Source organism: Protopterus annectens, chromosome 15.part0, assembly GCF_019279795.1.
Source record: "Protopterus annectens isolate FY-2018-M chromosome 15.part0, PAN1.0, whole genome shotgun sequence".
Taxonomy (NCBI): Eukaryota; Metazoa; Chordata; order Ceratodontiformes; family Protopteridae; genus Protopterus; species Protopterus annectens.
Genome location: NC_056749.1, coordinates 61,024,062 through 61,044,676, shown reverse-complemented (window position 1 = coordinate 61,044,676; position 20,615 = coordinate 61,024,062). Strand labels below are relative to the sequence as shown.

Here is a 20,615-nt window from a genome sequence, read left to right as displayed (position 1 = left end):
GTGTGTGTTTGCACGCATGCTCCCATCCGCCTGGGGGTGCAGTCTTGCTTTTAGACGCCGCACACCACAGCAGTTTGCTACCAATGTCTTTGCCTTTGCGGATGATGACACACACCTAGATGACTGCCTCTGGGACTGCTGTGCTTAGTAATCTTGGTAGCGTGTTCTGTAAATGCGTCATGCTGTAGTGTGTTAGGGTAGTTAGGTGTATGTTCGACTCCCAGACCTGCCAAGTGTGTGTGTGTGTGTGTGTGTGTGTGTGTGTGTGTGTGTGTGTGTGTGTGTGTGTGTGTTTCCAGCTGCATGACAACAGTACATTGCTTTTACAGTATTCACTCTCCATAACATCTGTGCAGCGTCTTTGCCTTTGATGCTGCTGTCTGCAGGCTAGACATGTGCCTGTGTGAAACATGTGATCCACTGATCATGGTAGCGCATTTTGTAACTGCGTGATGCTGTCGTGTGGTACAGTGCTTATGTTTATGTTCTGCTCCCAACCCTGCCATGTGTGTGTGTGTGTGTGTGTGTGTGTGTGTGTGTGTGTGTGTGTGTGTGTATGTATGTGTGTGTGTGTGTGTGTGTGTGTGTGTGTGTGTGTGTGTGTGTGTGTATGTATCTATCTACATATATATATATATATATATATATATATATATATATATATATATATATATATGGGTTCCTATGAGTTCATCGAAATGCCAAAACATCGACGCTCACTTCTTCGACACGAAAACATCGACTCTTTATATCATCGACAATTCACGTAAGCGATCCTCCCCCTCTCAGGACCCATGGTAGCACTTGTTTGTCTGCTACAGCGCATATGGTTCAAGACACTACCCACAATTTCCCTTGACAGCGTTGTAATTTACGTCGCAATACACACACGATTGCTACCATGGGTCCTGAGAGGGGGAGGATCGCTTACGTGAATTGTCGATGATATGAAGAGTCAATGTTTTCGTGTCGAAGAAGTGAGCGTCGATGTTTTGGCATTTCGATGAACTCATAGGAACCCCTATATATATATATATATATATATATATATATATATATATATATATATATATATATATATATATATATATATATATCTATATATATGTATGTATATGGCTATATATATATATATATATATATATATATATATATATATATACATAATGTATATTGTATATAGATATGTATGTTGGGATTATCACTCTTGACTCTGCTGCATTGTCTGTACTTGAGCACCATGGATGTATGTACATCTGCTATGGCTCTGTGATAGTGCACATACTGTGTGCTGTAGTGATCGTGGGTTATACATGTGTAGAGACCAGTTATTGTGTTGCTGGGTATTACAGGGGCATTGGAAAAAATGTTAGTGCAGCACCTTTGACTGGTCGTATGCAGATCTCGGCAACAGTCAGCAGTGGTTATTACATTGGAGTGTGAGTATGCCTCATATCCATCTGTAGTAACTGTCAATTCTATGCACCTCAGGTTAAGCACGTTTATCCACAGGTTGTGGTACAGATCCCAGGGCTGTATGTGTAGACATTGACAGGTGCAGGACTGAGTTGTGTTGGATGCATGGAGGGGTGTCCATGGCCAGTAATGGGGATCTCTACAGCCTGGCAGGTATGGTCTGTGACTGTCCCACAACCTCCTGTATATGACACATGCTGTACCTGTGTATATGCAGACACACACACTTACCACAAACAGGTATGGCTATCACATACACACACCCATTGCACCACCATTGGGCCATGCAATAACCATTGTCCCTCACACACACACACACACACACACACACACACACACACACACACACACACACACACACACCTACGTGTACATTGGATGGCTCTATGACAGCTCTGGACATGTTAACACCACACCCTGTGCATATGATGTCACCTGCGCCACCACCTGTGATGTGTAACATTGATGCAGGATCTGACTAACCTGGTGCTGCTGCAAACGGTGGCTTTATTCCACTGTATTGATGTTAGCATGCTGTTAACACATGGTGTGTTACTTCCAGGTGTACTTCAGCAGGCATGATGCATTGCAGCTATGACCATCACTGTAGCATAGTTTACAGCACTGTTACTTCTGATGATGTAGTCTCTATCCATGTGCCATTTCACTGATGTGTGTAGAATTGGCAGCATGTGTGTCTGTGTGTGCAGTACGTGTGTGATGTGTGTAGTACACATGTATACATGCTTACAAATGCATACACAACATTACACGGGCTTCAACATTCATACACTAGCTTACTCGTTCTTCCACATGCGCACACAGGCTAACACGCATGCACACATACTTACTCGGGCTTACTGGCACGTATGGGTGCAGACACACTGTGGGCAGGTTTGCAGGTCACATCAGTGGTATCCATGGCATACACCGTCAGTCTCCTGACGTTCCCTAGGATAGCTCATGACATGTCACTTCCACTGAGTACTGACAGCACACATGTGACACTGCTCCGGTGAGGTTACAGTGTTTTATACATACACACTCATGTTGTCACCTATCTTCTCCTCTAATAGTCTCCTTAACCTACACTACATGGTAGAGGCTTGGCCCATATGGCATGACATGTTGTGATTCACTATCCTCAGCCTCACTTGCCTCACACTGCCTACAAATGCTTTGTTACATCTCTGACAGAGCTTCCACACAAGTACCAGTGCAGTAGGCATGTTGTCTCCAGCTTGCCATTCATCTGCATGGCGTATGTACATCTAACTAAACCTACATTTAGTATGTATATTATCCATATGTCTTGTTTTGAGGTGCAGCCCGTTCGTGGCACGCTCGCTTCCACACCAGGGATCGGGGGAGGACAGCTACTGGTTCATTGATATCCAATGGACAAAGCCGCCACTCGCCTTGGACTTGGACATTGGCATGCTTTTTTGACTGTATTCATACTGTATTTGCAGCTGTCATTGGTCTGTTTAGCATCATGCAAAAGCGTTAGTCATAACATCCGGGTACATTTCTGCACATAACACTGCTCGTGCACGGACAGCTTACTGTTTCATGTATCGCATAATTATGTAGGGTTACCACCTGTTACACTTTGCGAGGGACAGTCCCTCTTTGGGCAGTTGTGTCCTGCAAAATGTGAGTAAATGGCAAATGTTCTGAGATTTTAGGACAAAATTATTTTCTATATTTTATGTCATAGTTGCATAAAACAGTTATTCTGTATCTGAAACACCTAAATGTTATAAGAAACAGACTAAAGAACTAAAATGCTACAAGAATAGACTTTTATTCAGGCAAAACACTGAAGTTCTGTCCTTTGTACTGGCCGTGGGTATGTTTTGCCCTGCAAAATCTGATGTTTGTAGCACACATGTCCCACTTTGGGCATTTGGAAAGGTGGCAACCCTATCATTACATCATTTGCATAGCTTATACATACAAATGGGATATGTTGCAAATCCCAACATTGTCTGTGCAATGTTCGCAATGTTCGTGTTACGGTCTTGCACACCCCTGCAGGTGTTTGCTGAATAGCCTGGCAGTCATCTTTCCTTGCTGTACTCTCACTCAATCCATACACGCCGGAGGCGTCGTGTATCATGGCCTAGGCAATGTTCATGTTACGGGCGGTCTTGCACGCCCCTGCGGGTGTTTGCTGAATAGCCTGGCAGTCATCTTTCCTTGCTGTACTCTCACTCAATCCATACCGCGAGGCTTCGTGTATCATGGCCTAGGCAATGTTAGGTATTACGGGCGGTCTTGCACGCCCTGCGGTGTTTGCTGAATAGCCTGGCAGTCATCTTTCCTTGCTGTACTCTCACTCAATCCATACACGCCGGAGGCTTCGTGTATCATGGCCTAGGCAATGTTCATGTTACGGGCGGTCTTGCACGCCCCTGCGGGTGTTTGCTGAATAGCCTGGCAGTCATCTTTCCTTGCTGTACTCTCACTCAATCCATACACGCGGGCTTCATGTATCATGGCCTAGGCAATGTTAGTTACGGGCGGTCTTGCATGCCCTGCGGTGTTTGCTGAATAGCCTGGCAGTCATCTTTCCTTGCTGTACTCTCACTCAATCCATACACGCGGAGGCTTCGTATCATGGCCTAGGCAATGTTAGTGTACGGGCGGTCTTGCATGCCCCTGCGGGTGTTTGCTGAATAGCCTGGCAGTCATCTTTCCTTGCTGTACTCTCACTCAATCCATACACGCCGGAGGCGTCGTGTATCATGGCCTAGGCAATGTTCGTGTTACAGGCGGTCTTGCACGCCCCTGCAGGTGTTTGCTGAATAGCCTGGCAGTCATCTTTCCTTGCTGTACTCTCACTCAATCCATACACGCGAGGCTTCGTGTATCATGGCCTAGGCAATGTTCGTGTTACGGGCGGTCTTGCACGCCCCTGCAGGTGTTTGCTGAATAGCCTGGCAGTCATCTTTCCTTGCTGTACTCTCACTCAATCCATACACGCCGGAGGCTTCATGTATCATGGCCTAGGCAATGTTCGTGTTACGGGCGGTCTTGCACGCCCCTGCGGGTGTTTGCTGAATAGCCTGGCAGTCATCTTTCCTTGCTGTACTCTCACTCAATCCATACACGCCGGAGGCTTCGTGTATCATGGCCTAGGCAATGTTCATGTTACGGGCGGTCTTGCACGCCCCTGCAGGTGTTTGCTGAATAGCCTGGCAGTCATCTTTCCTTGCTGTACTCTCACTCAATCCATACACGCGGAGGCTTCGGTATCATGGCCTAGGCAATGTTAGGTGTTACGGGCGGTCTTGCATGCCCCTGCGGGTGTTTGCTGAATAGCCTGGCAGTCATCTTTCCTTGCTGTACTCTCACTCAATCCATACACGCGGGCTTCTGTATCATGGCCTAGGCAATGTTCGTGTTACGGGCGGTCTTGCACCCTGCAGGTGTTTGCTGAATAGCCTGGCAGTCATCTTTCCTTGCTGTACTCTCACTCAATCCATACGCGAGGCTTCGGTATCATGGCCTAGGCAATGTTAGTATTACGGGCAGTCTTGCACACCCCTGCAGGTGTTTGCTGAATAGCCTGGCAGTCATCTTTCCTTGCTGTACTCTCACTCAATCCATACGCGGAGGCTTCATGTATCATGGCCTAGGCAATGTTCGTTACGGGCGGTCTTGCATGCCCTGCAGGTGTTTGCTGAATAGCCTGGCAGTCATCTTTCCTTGCTGTACTCTCACTCAATCCATACACGCGAGGCTTCATGTATCATGGCCTAGGCAATGTCGTGTTAGGCGGTCTTGCACGCCCTGCAGGTGTTTGCTGAATAGCCTGGCAGTCATCTTTCCTTGCTGTACTCTCACTCAATCCATACACGCCGGGCTTCGTATCATGGCCTAGGCAATGTCGTGTTACGGGCGGTCTTGCACGCCCTGCAGGTGTTTGCTGAATAGTCTGGCAGTCATCTTTCCTTGCTGTACTCTCACTCAATCCATACACGCCGGAGGCTTCATGTATCATGGCCTAGGCAATGTTCGTGTTATGGGCGGTCTTGCACGCCCCTGCGGGTGTTTGCTGAATAGCCTGGCAGTCATCTTTCCTTGCTGTACTCTCACTCAATCCATACACGCCGGAGGCTTCGTGTATCATGGCCTAGGCAATGTTCGTGTTACGGGCAGTCTTGCATGCCCCTGCGGGTGTTTGCTGCATAGCCTGGCAGTCATCTTTCCTCTCTGTACACTCACTCAATCCATACACGCCGGAGGCGTCGTGTATCATGGCCTAGGCTTTGCTGTGTGCTATGTCTATTTGTGGTGTATGCATGGCTGTGGGTATGTCCCACTGTCATCAATGGTAAAGGTGACACCCTATAGGTACTTCCTGTAGACTGCTGTGTCATTTGACATGTCAGCACATACCTGCGGATGAACATCCTACTGCAGCACTTTTCATATCTTCTGAGTTATCTTGCAGTCAATAATGCTTTTTCCTCAGACATGTATCTGTTTAAGATCATACCTATCACCCTCCTAGTGCAAAACATCTGTACAAAGCCTAACATGATGGGGGGACAGGTAGGGGCAGATTCTACATATTGCTCTTACACATGTAGATAGTTGACAGTATTGTAGGTTTTGCATTAGTATGACCTTTCTGTGGGATTTGGGGTCTTAAACACATATGTTTATCATTATGTAATGACGTCAGTTCTCAGGTATTTGGCTGACAGGTACAGATTGTGAGAGGAACACACCACACATATGAGGCATACATCTGCACATTTGTACAGTTGCAAGGTATGTTTCTGATACCGGACATCTATTTCCTTACGTCAATACACACAATACATGGCGCCATCACAGGCCAGTTACCATTACATTCCCATTGTGGGACACACCCACCCACTGGGTTATATTCCTCACACAAGCCAACAGGTGCTTATCCACACTAATTATTCCATCATGTACCTTATGTGTACGTCGGTATTTGCGTTTTCCGTCAGTGGCAGAGCTCACGTATGAGTATGGGGGACTGGACACTGTATCGGTGACACTACATGACACCCTGAGGGACACATGTCTTTTGAGTCTATTAACCTTGCACATTGACTTTCACAGGCCATACACTGAAATTCACATTTGTGGACAAAGATGCTTATGACTTGTACATAGAAGAAACCAATGTGTCCAATAATCAGTAAGGTGCTAAAGTCCAACCAGAGCAAAAACCAGAGCAAAAATGGAGACAATAAAAATGAAAGCAAGGTTGAACACTGCTGGCAGCGTTTAAAGTCTTTATTGGTAAATTTTTTATTTTATGACTTGTACATGTTTTGTCATTTGTCCTGACGTCTTTCTTCTCACCTGTCCACCATCCATATCACTAGTTCTGTACATTTCATTAGGACGGGTTACCTTCATACCTCTCACCTGTACACATTATGGGTATACGCCCTGGGGTTTGACCTATGATTCTGTTACATTTGTCATGATAATGTGCCTTTCTGGTAGATTGCTGGCAAGCCATGACGGACTGTGCGGTTAGGTAATTATGACTGACATTTCTATTTCATGATTACTAACTCTCATAACATTCGTATTCCTGACTACGCAATTATTCTATCAATGGTCTGACTTTGTCCGAGGTATATTTAATATAGCCCCTATTTGTCTGTCGTGTACTATGCCTTAGTCCAGCTGTCTTATTCTGACATTCTGGCAGGTATGGTTACCATCTTGGTCGTACGCGTGTCCTTCCATGATAATTGCCTACATGACACTGATATAGGTCCCTACGTCTTCCCCCAGTGGTTTACAAAATATCCAGTAGATGGGTTGCACCATTTTGGAGAATGTAGGTGTGTGCTATACCCACATAGGTATATTGATCGCTCCCATGGGGCGTACCTAATGGATCTCTGCCAACTAACACCGTGGCCCAATTCTGCATACCCATGATTCCCATACCTGACACACCTCCACAGTACCCATTAAACATGTTTAATGTGAGCGATAATAAAGTGTGGGACACTTCTGAGCACTCCCCACTCTGCAGATATCAGCTCGTACGTCATACATTCAATCGACCCATGTGCTATTACCCTTGCACCTGCTACTGTTGCATGTACACCTATATCGTAGTTGCAGGTGTGACTTCTTTTGCATCAGTGACGGTTGACACTTCATACAGGATCAATTTTTGGGGTCCTGCAAAGGACACCTATATTCATGTTTAACGTGTAGAACTTGCAGGCTCTGTCACATTGGTACTTTCCATGCAATGGTTCGGAAACCATCAGTGTATTCTCCTTTCATGCATGTCTGTCTGTCTATCCATATTAGCTATACCGTGACCTATTTATATACATGTGATATATGTACAGGGACATATGTTTATTGTGTATATATCTATTCATGTATCGTGTGTGTATAGCTTTATATATGTACATATATACATATGCCTGTACATTCCTCATCTCGTAATTTGCTGTGGATTATGTCTGTGGATATATGTGTATATATATCTCCATATCGTACCTTTCAACTGTACAGATTTCCGCTGCATGTACAGCTGTTTGCCTCTTATCTTTGGTCCATTTTTCATAACCTTGTGTCTATCTGGCAAGTTAGTGGCATATCATTAAAGACTGACATTGATAAATAATGACAAACATTTCAGGTTACGACTTCATACCCTTCAGAGAATCCATGCTAGTGACACACCTGTTATTCTATTCACTTTCTATGTTTGTTAGGGCAATATCTGGGGATTGTCCCTATTTGTACCAGTTGTTGTCATGGCTTTGTCTGGTTTCATACTTTACGGGTTTATCAGGTATGAGCCATGTACATAGAACGTGGGGAAAACACCATTCATTTTCTATTCTGTGAGCGGATTACACACGCGCAGGCGCACTTGCATATCCTTATTGTGGGTTACATGTATTTCATAGTTAATTGTGCTTCCGTGAACATTCATAATTCTGACCGTAACAGTTACATATCTGTATTCCAGTTTATGAACTACTGCGAAACACACGTTCACCTTTACATATTTAAATGTGTGTACTGCACGAACGCTTTCATTACACTTTCAGGTTATATGTGCAGTGTTCGTAGGTCAACCGGGACTTCATTCACGTTGGCCACCATTCTATTGGTGTTCTCCCTCATTGATATGCATACCCATAGTACTTAGCTACAGCAACATATGCCTCACCGCTTCACCTACGACACAGGCATCCATTCTCCTGCTGGGAAAAAGGCGGTACTACATATTACTCATTCCCTATTGCCTACTGCTGTGGACTCCGGCTGCATTGTTAATCACTCTGAGGATAGGCAGAACACCAAGGCATATAGTCCAGCCACATACAGGTCTTTGATTGTCAGGGTGTTCATGTAATGATCTGGGTTTAGGCTTGTCCACCTGGTGAACGGAACTTCCCTGGCCGAGGTCAAATGTCAGACGAAGCATATGGACAGGGATTATCTCCCTATTTTGAAGTTTTACCTGTGTTTATAGACACAGGTGTTTGGGCACCTGTCAGCAGCTTATTCTGTTGGCATTAAATATTATGGGTGTGGTTGTTATAGTCCATACTCCATGATGAGGGGTGTTCCCATTCACATTTGACTATTACCTGTATACAGTCATATGGGGATTATTATTTTTGGACATGAAGTGACTACAGGTATGCAGTTGTACATTACACAAGTGTGAGGGCTGTTCCTGTAAATTTGTACAGAACATGCCTCTCAACCTCTTAGAGCACCGAACCTGCGCAAAACCTACATGATGGTGGGACAATTAGGGACACATTTTAACGATTGCTCTTACAAGCTTAGAACGTTGATAGAATGCTGTTGTGCAGGTTGTGGAGTCTTATATTCAGGATATTTCTCATTATTTAGTGACGTCAATCCCCAGCTATTTACCACACTGGTGCAGATTGTCGGAGTCACACACCAACACTATGGGGCGAACCTATGGTCATTCTTAGGGTTGCCACCTTTTTGACTGCCTAAAGTGGGACGTTCTGTAGAGATGTCAGATTTTCCAGGACAAATCATACCTACAGCCATGCATAGTACTGAACTTAACCTTTTTTGTACATATAATAGCTTATTCTAGTAACATTTGAATTGCTTATGCTACTTCAAATAACATATTGAGGATTCATACATAATAACCGTTTTATGCGACTATTAAAGTAAATTAGGGAATAAACTCTCGGGACATTTGCTATGTGTTGATTTATTTCACAGGACACAACTGCCTACAGAGGGGGTGTTACTCGCAAAGTGGGACAGGTGGTGACCCCAGTCATTCTGCGAATATCCGGACAGTTGGGTGGTATGGCACAGACCTCTGTAATACGCTGTTGTGTTCTGGCACAGCAGTAGCTCAGCATTAAAGACTGCAGTCGGAACGTGCTGACAGACAGTTGGGTTTCAGACTTCATACTCCAGACATTAATGCCAATGTGCAAACTGTTATTCTATCAAATTCTATGTTTCTAACAGATATGTTTACAGATTGTCTCTGATTGTGGACCTTTGTCTCAGTTATATTCACGGCTCTGTCCAGATATCTTGCTCACACAGGTTGACAGGTATGGTCAGTCACGACTGCACACAGTCAGTGTCCCTCACACTTGATCAGGGTTGACCTGTTTACGTAGTGTCTTCCTCACCCTCATGCCGTTTTGCACTTTGCAAATGTGTGCATTATATTCTCCCTCCTATTCGTGTCTGTACATGTGCATCACGGGAAGGTGTTTTATCCTGGGTGGTAGGTTATGCATGCCCACTTAGGGCTGGACAGTGTCATGGACCTCCACTGCACATTCTGACTTGTGTCCAGATATCTACTGGATTGGACATCATGTCGTCATACCCATTCTACTATTTACACAGGTTGGTCATCCCATGAGGGATATCCCAAAAATTGATCAAAACGAAAACATGTTGGATAATGAAGATTTTTGTGGATGCACGAAAACGTGCAGGGGGTTTTACCTGCAGGGGATACATGGTTTGCAATCCTGACACTGCCTAGGGTGACAATACCTACTACATATGCGTAGGGGTCACTGTGTGTAGCTGTTTCTGCAACAAACCAGGTGGACCAAGTACAGCTGGATTTGGTGGACGTTCTGGTATGGTGGCAGGTTGTGTGTTGTGGAGGGTATGCTGGGTAGACTATTATGCATCCAGGTGTGTTGCATTTGTTATGGCCAGTTCCATCAGGACCCATCTGTGGGTATGTGACGGTGCCGTATCTAAACATTTGTCTCGCATATTTCCATATTCATGTTTGTGAGATTGTGTTCTACACTATGGCCTGTCTGCTTGTCTTGCAGCTGTTTCTACATGAGGTTGTGTTTCTTTCCACTTCACCCGCTGCCCCCTCATACACCTCCAGTTCACCTTTTCTGCATACGACACATTTATCGCCTTTGAGGAATTTACCATTAAACACACACCCCTCACACGCGAATTACTCACACCCCATAGAGCACTACTTTGGTTGTTGACCCATGACACGGCCAGAGTTACACATTGACTACCCTACATGTGTCGGGTACCTTTATGGTTGTGTGGACTACCCTGCCATGTTTGCTTTCCATATACTATACCTCACGCACATAGGTACATGCTCTTACTTCACTTTCATTACTTGGTTGGTGTATCCGGGTACTACCCGTTCGACTGTATCACATACACGTTCGGATTATACAGCTGACTTCTGGATTTTGTCAGCCTGTTCTACTCATTGGTAGGATGTCACATTTTCCTATGTCCAAGGTATTCCTTACACATGTCCGACCATTGTGGACATTGCATCCCCACAGTCAATGGTTGTGTTTTCACCTTTTCAATTGGCCACAGTGTGAAATAGGGTTACCACCTGTCCCACTTTGCGAGGGCCAGTCCCTCTTTGGGCAGTTGTGTCCTGACATGTAATTGTCAACATGGCAAATGTCCTGAGATTTTAGGACACACATATTTCTTATATTTTATGTGATAGTCGCATTAAACAATTAATTCTGTATCTGAAATACCTGACTGTTATGAGAAACAGAATAAGCAACTAGAATTCTACAGGAATACACTTTTCTGTAGGCAAAACAGTTATGTTCAGCCCTTTGTACTGGCCGTGGGTATGTGTCGGCCTGTACAGTCTGATGTCTGTACCAAACATGTCCCACTTTGGCCATTTGTAAGGGTGGCAACCCTACTGTGACAGTTGCGGTGAACACGGCATATTTTACAGGCTGACACATACCCAAGGTCAGTTCAGCAGATAGAACTTAGAATTCTTGCCTATATCTAAGCTTATTCTTGTAGCATTTTGGTATCTTATTGTATTATACATCCAGTGAAATATGTTTACTGCAACTATTGCGTGACGTCTATGGAGGAATTATGTCCTATATTCTCTGGACATTTGCCAGTTTTACATGTTTGTGTCAGGACACATCTGCCCACAGAGGGACTGTCGCTCGCAAAGTGGGACAGGTGGTAATCTTGGTCGATGGTACGGATCATACTGTTTCATTCGGCCTACATGTGTCCGTGTTGTTATGGCTCATTTATATGCTCCTTCTGTTTCGTTTACATGCGTATGCTATTTCCTTTCACTTTTGGTATGTGAAATACGGACATACCTCTTGTATGTGACTATTACATGGCTTGTGGGATATGATTCAGACATATGGTCACTACCTATATCTACATTTCTCCTCGTTTATTTTGTTATGGACACATCTGCACAGCTATGTTCCCTCCCTCATATTATGGGTCGGATGGTGACCCTCTCCGTTGGACTGGACTTACCTACTGGCAGCGCGCTATCATCTGATACGTTTCACTTCCACATGGTATAGCTATCACCACTACATTGGACTACAGGCACACGGTTTTCCTGTCATTTGTTCATGGGTAGGGACCCATTATTCCCTACTGTGCATTTGTGTTTGACTCTTCATTTTCTGTTCGCAGGGACTCTGCTTTGCATACGTTTCAGTCTCCGCGGACACTGATAGGTACGATTACTATTGCTGGCGGAATATAATATTCAGCAGTTTAGGTTGGTCCTCAGAAGCTGACATTGTCATGCCTCCCTGCGCAACTTCGATACGCCCCTTGCACTCGCGCACGTTTCCTATGCACGTGGCTGTGGCAGCTGCATGCCTTCATTAATATGCATATGGCGCATCTACTCCACATCTATGCCGCATGGCCGGTGCTTGCGCCGAGCTTCATGAATCCGGGGATATAACATTAAATACTATATACAGATTAACAGAATAAACTATTACATTAAATACTATATACAGATTAACAGAATAAACTATAACATTAAATACTATATACAGATTAACAGAATAAACTATAACATTAAATACTATATGCAGATTAACAGAATAAACTATAGCATTAAATACTATATACCGATTAACAGAATAAACTATAACATTAAACACTATATACAGATTAACAGAATAAACTATAACATTGACATGTTTAATGATACACTACTCAATTTTATACATTTTCGATGTTGTGAGATTTGATGTTATGAGTTTTAGATGGTATGAATTTTCGATCATTTGGTCTCGCTGTTTTGCAGTTAGATGTTATGAGCTTTCGATTACATGAAGTAGAACTATATAAATATATATATATATATATATATATATATATATATATATATATATATATATATGGGTCTACCTGACATGGTCGACAGTTTATTTGATCGACAGTTCATTTGATTGACAAGCATTTTAGGTGGGGAGCTTCGCCCCCCACAGCCCCCAAACTATCAACTCCAGGGTTGCACAACATTGGGGAAGGGGGCAAATCTGCTTGTCAACCAAATGAACTGTCGACCAAATGAGTGTCGATCATATGAACTGTCGACCATGTGAAGGGGTCCCATATATATATATATATATATATATATATATATATATATATATATATATATATATATGGGTCTACTTCATATAATCGATATAATCGAACATCCAAATGTTCGACTTTCATATGGCTGAGACCATATTATCGAACATTTGAATGTTCAAAAATGTGAAAAAAAAAAAAACTAAACAGTGCTAGCAGCGGGGCAACCCCCCCCTGCACCCCTCACTATTTAAATATGCCAACTCCGAGATCGCACATTGGGGTAAAGGGAAATCTTCCCATTCCACGCTCTATGGAGATCCCCATTCAGACTATTCAAACTTTTAAAAGTTTGAGCATATGGTCTTGGCCATATGAAAGTCGAGCTTTTAAAAGTTTGACCTAATGACGGGGATATATATATATATATATATATATATATATATATATATATATATGTATATATATATATATATATATATATATATATATATATATATATATATATATATATATATACACATACATATATATATATATATATATATATATATATATATATATATATATATATATATATATATATATATATATATATTTACAGCTGGTAATAAGGGCTTTTTCATCTTTCTCCTTATACAACCATAATATGAGCTCTGCAGCCTCTTTCAATATAAAATTGTTCCTTACATCTATAACATATGTATAAAACTCAATTTATTTGATAATAAAAGAATATTCATGTTTGAGATATTATGTGGTCTAATGGCCTTCTTTATGTTTAATCTAGCAATACAATATCATATGATGTCTGTACTAATAAGATAGCTATGTCCAGACAGATTCAAAGCAAGATCATTTTCCTGGCAGTAGGGGATGATATTAGGTGTCACAGATGTGTTAAGAGATGAAGTAGCTTATTTAAATAATGTTACGTAATACTGGCTTGTCTCTTCATCTTTTTCATTTTTCTGGCTTGACAGCTTGTTAAAATTCAAAATCACAAACACTGCCTTTTATTTGCTTTAGTCAAACTAAGCATACACATAACTTTAATATATTACTTATTTTATAGGCATATATGATAACTTTTTAGTTCCAAAGCAGAGTAATTTAATGTGTTTAGATTTATTCATCCTACTTTACTTTAATTTAACGGGCATTTCAAAATCATTCTGAATATGTGGTTGTAAAACTACAGTCTTAATCAGAATGTCCAAATCATCTCTAATTTTGCAGCTACATAGAGACAAACGAACACAGCAGATGGTAAAACAGGAAAAAAAGTTACAATGGTAAACAAATGATGAATGTTTAATCAGATGTGCCCTTTTTATTTGCCCATTAAGTTTTAATGCCATTGTAGGATCTGCACTTACATTATTTATTATTCATACTTCTGACACCATTTTCTTTAAAGAAGTTCATATTCAAAAGCTCTAACCAAAGCAAAAGATTTTTTTTTTTGCATGCACCTTCATTTTCTGCTGAGGACATATTGTGTGGGTCAACATTTGTGTTTAAAAACGTGGTGGTATAAAATAGAATGGCTGTTTTATTTTTTACCTATTTGTTGACCAGCTCTACTGGACACAATGCTCCTTTACAGTGAAGTCTCAGTTGGACTGTCTGGGTAAGTGACTTTCCCAGAGTCACACAACAGACACATGACGGTGGAAGGAATCAAACCTAGTACTCTGGGCACAGGAAACAGCTCATTAACAGCTCCAAGATTTAGTCATGTGTCATTTATGTGTTCCAATTCCCTCATCCTTCCATCCCTTCATCCTTCTGTTCCTCCATCCTTCCATCCCTTCTCTATCTATCCAGCCACTATTCAGCCACTTATCTCTCCATCCTTCCATTTGTCTTTTCATCCCTTTATCTCTCAGTGCTTCCATCCATCCATCCATCCATCCATCCATCCATCCATCCATCCATCCATCCATCCATCCATCTTGTTTATTTCCCTGCCTTTGCAATGCTCCATAGATTCTGTGTTCTAAGTAAATACACAATTTGTTTCCCATTCTTTTCTTGTACATCAGTACATTGAATTGCATTTCTCTTTATACCATGTCCATATTTTAATAGAAATTAATTTTATGATGCTTACATTTAGATATTTTCCAGTAAATTCACTAAGCTTGTAAGTTAATACAGTCTTCTTTTTACCAGCTAACATAACCATTTATAGACAAAGTGAAATGTATTTTCCTATTCATTTGTAAGTCTATGTGACCTTTTTGCCACATACTTACTTTTTTCACTGTAATCATTGTTATTTATCTTTGCTCTTCTTTAGGATTTTCAGATGTACCTTGACTCCAGCATTCAAGTCACTCTTGGTCTTCCCATTCCCTTCAGGTGCAGCTAATCCAAGCAGGTGACTGGTAAGTGATGCTGAGAATGGATGCATCTCCAGAAGATCAGCAGCAAAACCAACAAGTCCTTTCCATTGATCAGATCCGCTCCATCAGAGCCATCAGCAATGACTATGTTGAGAGACCCACTGTCTCCTTCTCTGCAAGGTTAGCACAGCCTAATCAATCATTTCAGCAGTTATCCGAAAAGTATGACTGGGGTCAAGATAATCTTTTTGTTGCAGGCGTACCTTCCCAGGAGCATGTCCCTTTCCAGACCCATCATCTCCACTCTTCGCAGTATTTCATCAGCCGTTCCAGCACGCTAAGCTCTGTGTCACCAAGCAGTACCGCATCAGATCACAGACTTCTTACAGGGCGATCACCATCCTTTTCAGGACAAACAATTGTAAAGGCACAACCAAAGGGAGACTTAAAGGCAACAAAGTTCCTTGCTGGGATAGCAGGGCCTGACCATTACTCTGGTCATCTCTTTATCTGTGAACAGTGTGGGAAGTGTAAGTGCAATGACTGCACAGCCATGCAGAGTTTGCCTTCTTGTTGGCTCTGCAATCAGCGGTGTCTCTGCTCTTTGGAGAGCATCATAGACTATGCCACATGCTTGTGTTGCATTAAAGGTCTATTCTACCACTGTTCCACAGATGATGAGGACAACTGTGCTGATGAGCCATGCTCATGCACACACGGTGGTCACTACTGTACACGATGGGCTGCCATGAGCCTTCTCTCACTTTTCATGCCCTGTCTCTGCTGCTACCCCCCTGCTAAAGGCTGTCTCAAACTCTGTCACAAGTGCTATGATGGCATCAAAAGGCCTGGATGTCGATGTAAAAACCATACCAATACAGTCTGCAGAAAGATTTCTTCTTCCAGTGGCACTCCATTTCCAAAAACTCTGGATAAGCCTGTATGAATTTGTAACTTACCGCTGCATTCTCTCCTCCTAAAGTAAGCTGGATCTTTTCCTAATGCCAACTCTCTGCATATGCTAAAGTAATCCTAAAACTCCACAGTCTCTGAGGAAAGAAAATGTTGTTTGTCGATGTCAACTCAGATAGCTTTAGTAAGTTGATATGAAGACATAATTAAGAACACCATCTGGACATAATGGCAGTAAGTGTGAGGGATGGATTCTGCATCACTTTCTCTATGGATATTTTGTTAACATCTTTATTATATGCCTTTGAGTTCTTTACCAGTGGGCTGTATTCTATTGTCATTGCCACTTGGGTAGACTCTGAGTTCAGGATTTGTTTCCTAATATCCACTGGATTTCAGACATCCTGCGGTGGTACAACAGCAACATTGTTGATGTACCTTTAGTGTTCAAAGCCAAAACAAAAGGTAGGGTGTATGTCTCTGCATTTCTCATGAATATCCATGAAAGCCACTTCTCTTAAGTGACAATGACAAAGTGGGCAAGGGCTGTCTGATGGTGCATGAATGAAACTGCTCCGATACTTTGTATCTTCTGTATAAGCTATTCTCTAAATATTTATAGACTGTTCAACTGTTTTGCACCTTTTCTGGGAAATTTACCTTAAATCTTTTAGGATTAAAACAAATAAGTCAATTAAATAAATAATTGAAAACCGACAGATATGATTGTTGTGCTCTTCCAAATAAAAGCAAGAAAACGTCTCATATATTACTCATAAACTCCTGCAAGAATGTGTCATGTCTGATATTTGATAAGTGCAGTCAAAAGCTTTCTTGTGAATGTGAGCAGCCATGGAAAGGTAATATATCACTACACATCAGTGCAGTAGTATAGCTGGAGAGGTAATATATCACTACACACCAATGCAATAGTACAGCTGGAGAGGTAATATATCACTACACACCAATGCAGTAGTACAGCTGGAGAGGTAATATATCACTACACACCAATGCAGTAGTACAGCTGGAGAGGTAATATATCACTACACACCAATGCAGTAGTACAGCTGGAGAGGTAATATATCACTACACACCAATGCAGTAGTACAGCTGGAGGTAATATATCACTACACACCAATGCAGTAGTACAGCTGGAGAGGTAATATATCACTACACATCAGTGCATTAGTACAGCTGGAGAGGTAATATATCACTACACATGAATGCAGTAGTACAGCTGGAGAGGTAATATATCACTACACACCAATGCAGTAGTACAGCTGGAGAGGTAATATATCACTACACACCAATGCAGTAGTACAGCTGGAGAGGTAATATATCACTACACATCAGTGCATTAGTACAGCTGGAGAGGTAATATATCACTACACACCAATGCAGTAGTACAGCTGGAGAGGTACTATATCACTACACACCAATGCAGTAGTACAGCTGGAGAGGTAATATATCACTACACACCAATGCAGTAGTACAGCTGGAGAGGTAATATATCACTACACACCAATGCAGTAGTACAGCTGGAGGTAATATATCACTACACACCAATGCAGTAGTACAGCTGGAGAGGTAATATATCACTACACACCAATGCAGTAGTACAGCTGGAGAGGTAATATATCACTACACACCAATGCAGTAGTACAGCTGGAGAGGTAATATATCACTACACACCAATGCAGTAGTACAGCTGGAAAGGTAATATATCACTACACACCAATGCAGTAGTACAGCTGGAGAGGTAATATATCACTACACACCAATGCAATAGTACAGCTGGAGAGGTAATATATCACTACACATCAGTGCAGTAGTACAGCTGGAGAGGTAATATATCACTACACACCAATGCAGTAGTACAGCTGGAGAGGTAATATATCACTACACACCAATGCAGTAGTACAGCTGGAAAGGTACTATATCACTACACACCAATGCAGTAGTACAGCTGGAGAGGTAATATATCACTACACACCAATGCAATAGTACAGCTGGAGAGGTAATATATCACTACACATCAGTGCAGTAGTACAGCTGGAGAGGTAATATATCACTACACACCAATGCAGTAGCACAGCTGGAGAGGTAATATATCACTACACACCAATGCAGTAGTGCAGCTGGAGAGGTAATATATCACTACACACCAATGCAGTAGTACAGCTGGAGGTAATATATCACTACACACCAATGCAGTAGTACAGCTGGAGAGGTAATATATCACTACACACCAATGCAGTAGTACAGCTGGAGAGGTAATATATCACTACACACCAATGCAGTAGTGCAGCTGGAGAGGGAATATATCACTACACACCAATGCAGTAGTGCAGCTGGAGAGGTAATATATCACTACACACCAATGCAGTAGTACAGCTGGAGAGGTAATATATCACTACACACCAATGCAGTAGTACAGCTGGAGAGGTAATATATCACTACACTACACTTTCTTCATTCTGTTGAGTAATTTTGAAATTCTTCTTGATATGATCCCATCTCTGGGTACACTTTTAGCAATGATAAAGAAGTGGATCTGTGGTTATTTTTTGATGGTTATGAGTTCAAGTCTGGGGATGAGAAAGGACTGTCTGGCACTTTCTGTTTGGAAACCTCAGTGATGCATCATCTTGAAAGAGAAAACAATACAAGGAAGTTTTGTGATACTACTGTGGCTTCCATGGTCACAAGTGTCAAGGAAATTAATGCTCACTGTTCGTGGCCCATGGGCACAAGTGTCAGGGAAGCTAATGCTCACTGTCCATGGTCCATAGATGGCCACAACACATAAAGAGCCAGTTACACAGTAACTTAGTGTAGGTGACGTGTTCTATAGGTGACATGTTCAGTTTGGGTGTTGTTAAATAAGACTATATTTATTGCAGTGCTAAGCTGGTAGAAATTTATTGGAGGTGAATGTGATTAATTTATGGTCTTCAAGAGTGGCTGCAATTGTTCCAATTGTGTCTCAATAGTGGAGGAGTCTTGGGTGATTCGAGATGGGTTAGTACTGTGGGTTGAGCAGAATGAGATGAATTATCATCATATTGTATGATTCTTGCATGTTTGACTGCCTTGTGCATGTCATTTATAAATATATTAAATAGGAAGGTTCCTAGTGTTGACACCTGTTGTACTCCTGTTTGCACTGGCTGCTATTAAATAGGAAGGTTCCTAGTGTTGACACCTGTTGTACTCCTGTTTGCACTGGCTGCTATTAAATAGGGAGATTCGTAGTGTTGACACCTGTTGTACTCCTGTTTGCACTGGCTGCTATTAAATAGGGAGGTTCGTAGTGTTGACACCTGTTGTACTCCTGTTTGCACTGGCTGCTATTAAATAGGAAGGTTCCTAGTGTTGACACCTGTTGTACTCCTGTTTGCACTGGCTGGTGAGTAGGATAGGAATCATGCAAGGTTTCAGTGCCTTTCACACTTTTATACCAGCAGCTGCACAGACAAGGGTTAAAGGTGGAGGTACCTCAATATACATCAGTAACAAGCATAACTCTAGGGTGGTCAAACCGGATGATGTATTCCAGCACATGCAGATCACGCTAGATAAAATCCTGCACCATATCCTAACCAGCTACAGGTCACCCTCCTTGTCCCAAAAAGCTGACAATGCACACATGGGCCTACAGAAGACACTTATCATCCAACTCATGGAAGACTTTAATTACCCCTCTATAGACTGGGAATCCAACACAGCTTCAAATCTGCAGAAACAGACATTCTTGGCCTTCATAAATGCAAATACTCATGACCAAATAGTGAATACATGCACTAGATGCTACAATATGGGAGAACACTGCACCCCATCTCCCAATATTCCATCCTCCCTGGTAAACTCCAACCATAAAGCTGTCTCCTTTGATATCAAAATCAACTCCATAATCCCATTAGGTAAATTACATGTTATTAAGTTATGTTTTTTCAAAATTCAATGCCCCTCCAA

General features: G+C 42.2%; 1 protein-coding gene across 2 annotated transcripts in view; it reads left to right on the top strand.

Annotated features, from left to right (window-relative positions):
• SPRY3 (sprouty RTK signaling antagonist 3) overlaps positions 1 to 17,442 on the top strand; it is a 420,749-nt gene extending 403,307 nt beyond the window's left edge. For both annotated transcript variants that reach the window (XM_044057748.1, XM_044057746.1), the window contains exon 3: positions 15,683 to 17,442. In XM_044057748.1, coding sequence (XP_043913683.1) covers positions 15,778 to 16,674 — 897 coding nt within the window. In that variant the 5' untranslated portion in view covers positions 15,683 to 15,777 and the 3' untranslated portion in view covers positions 16,675 to 17,442. The remainder of the gene's footprint in view (positions 1 to 15,682) is intronic.
• Positions 17,443 to 20,615: the final 3,173 nt, after the last annotated feature.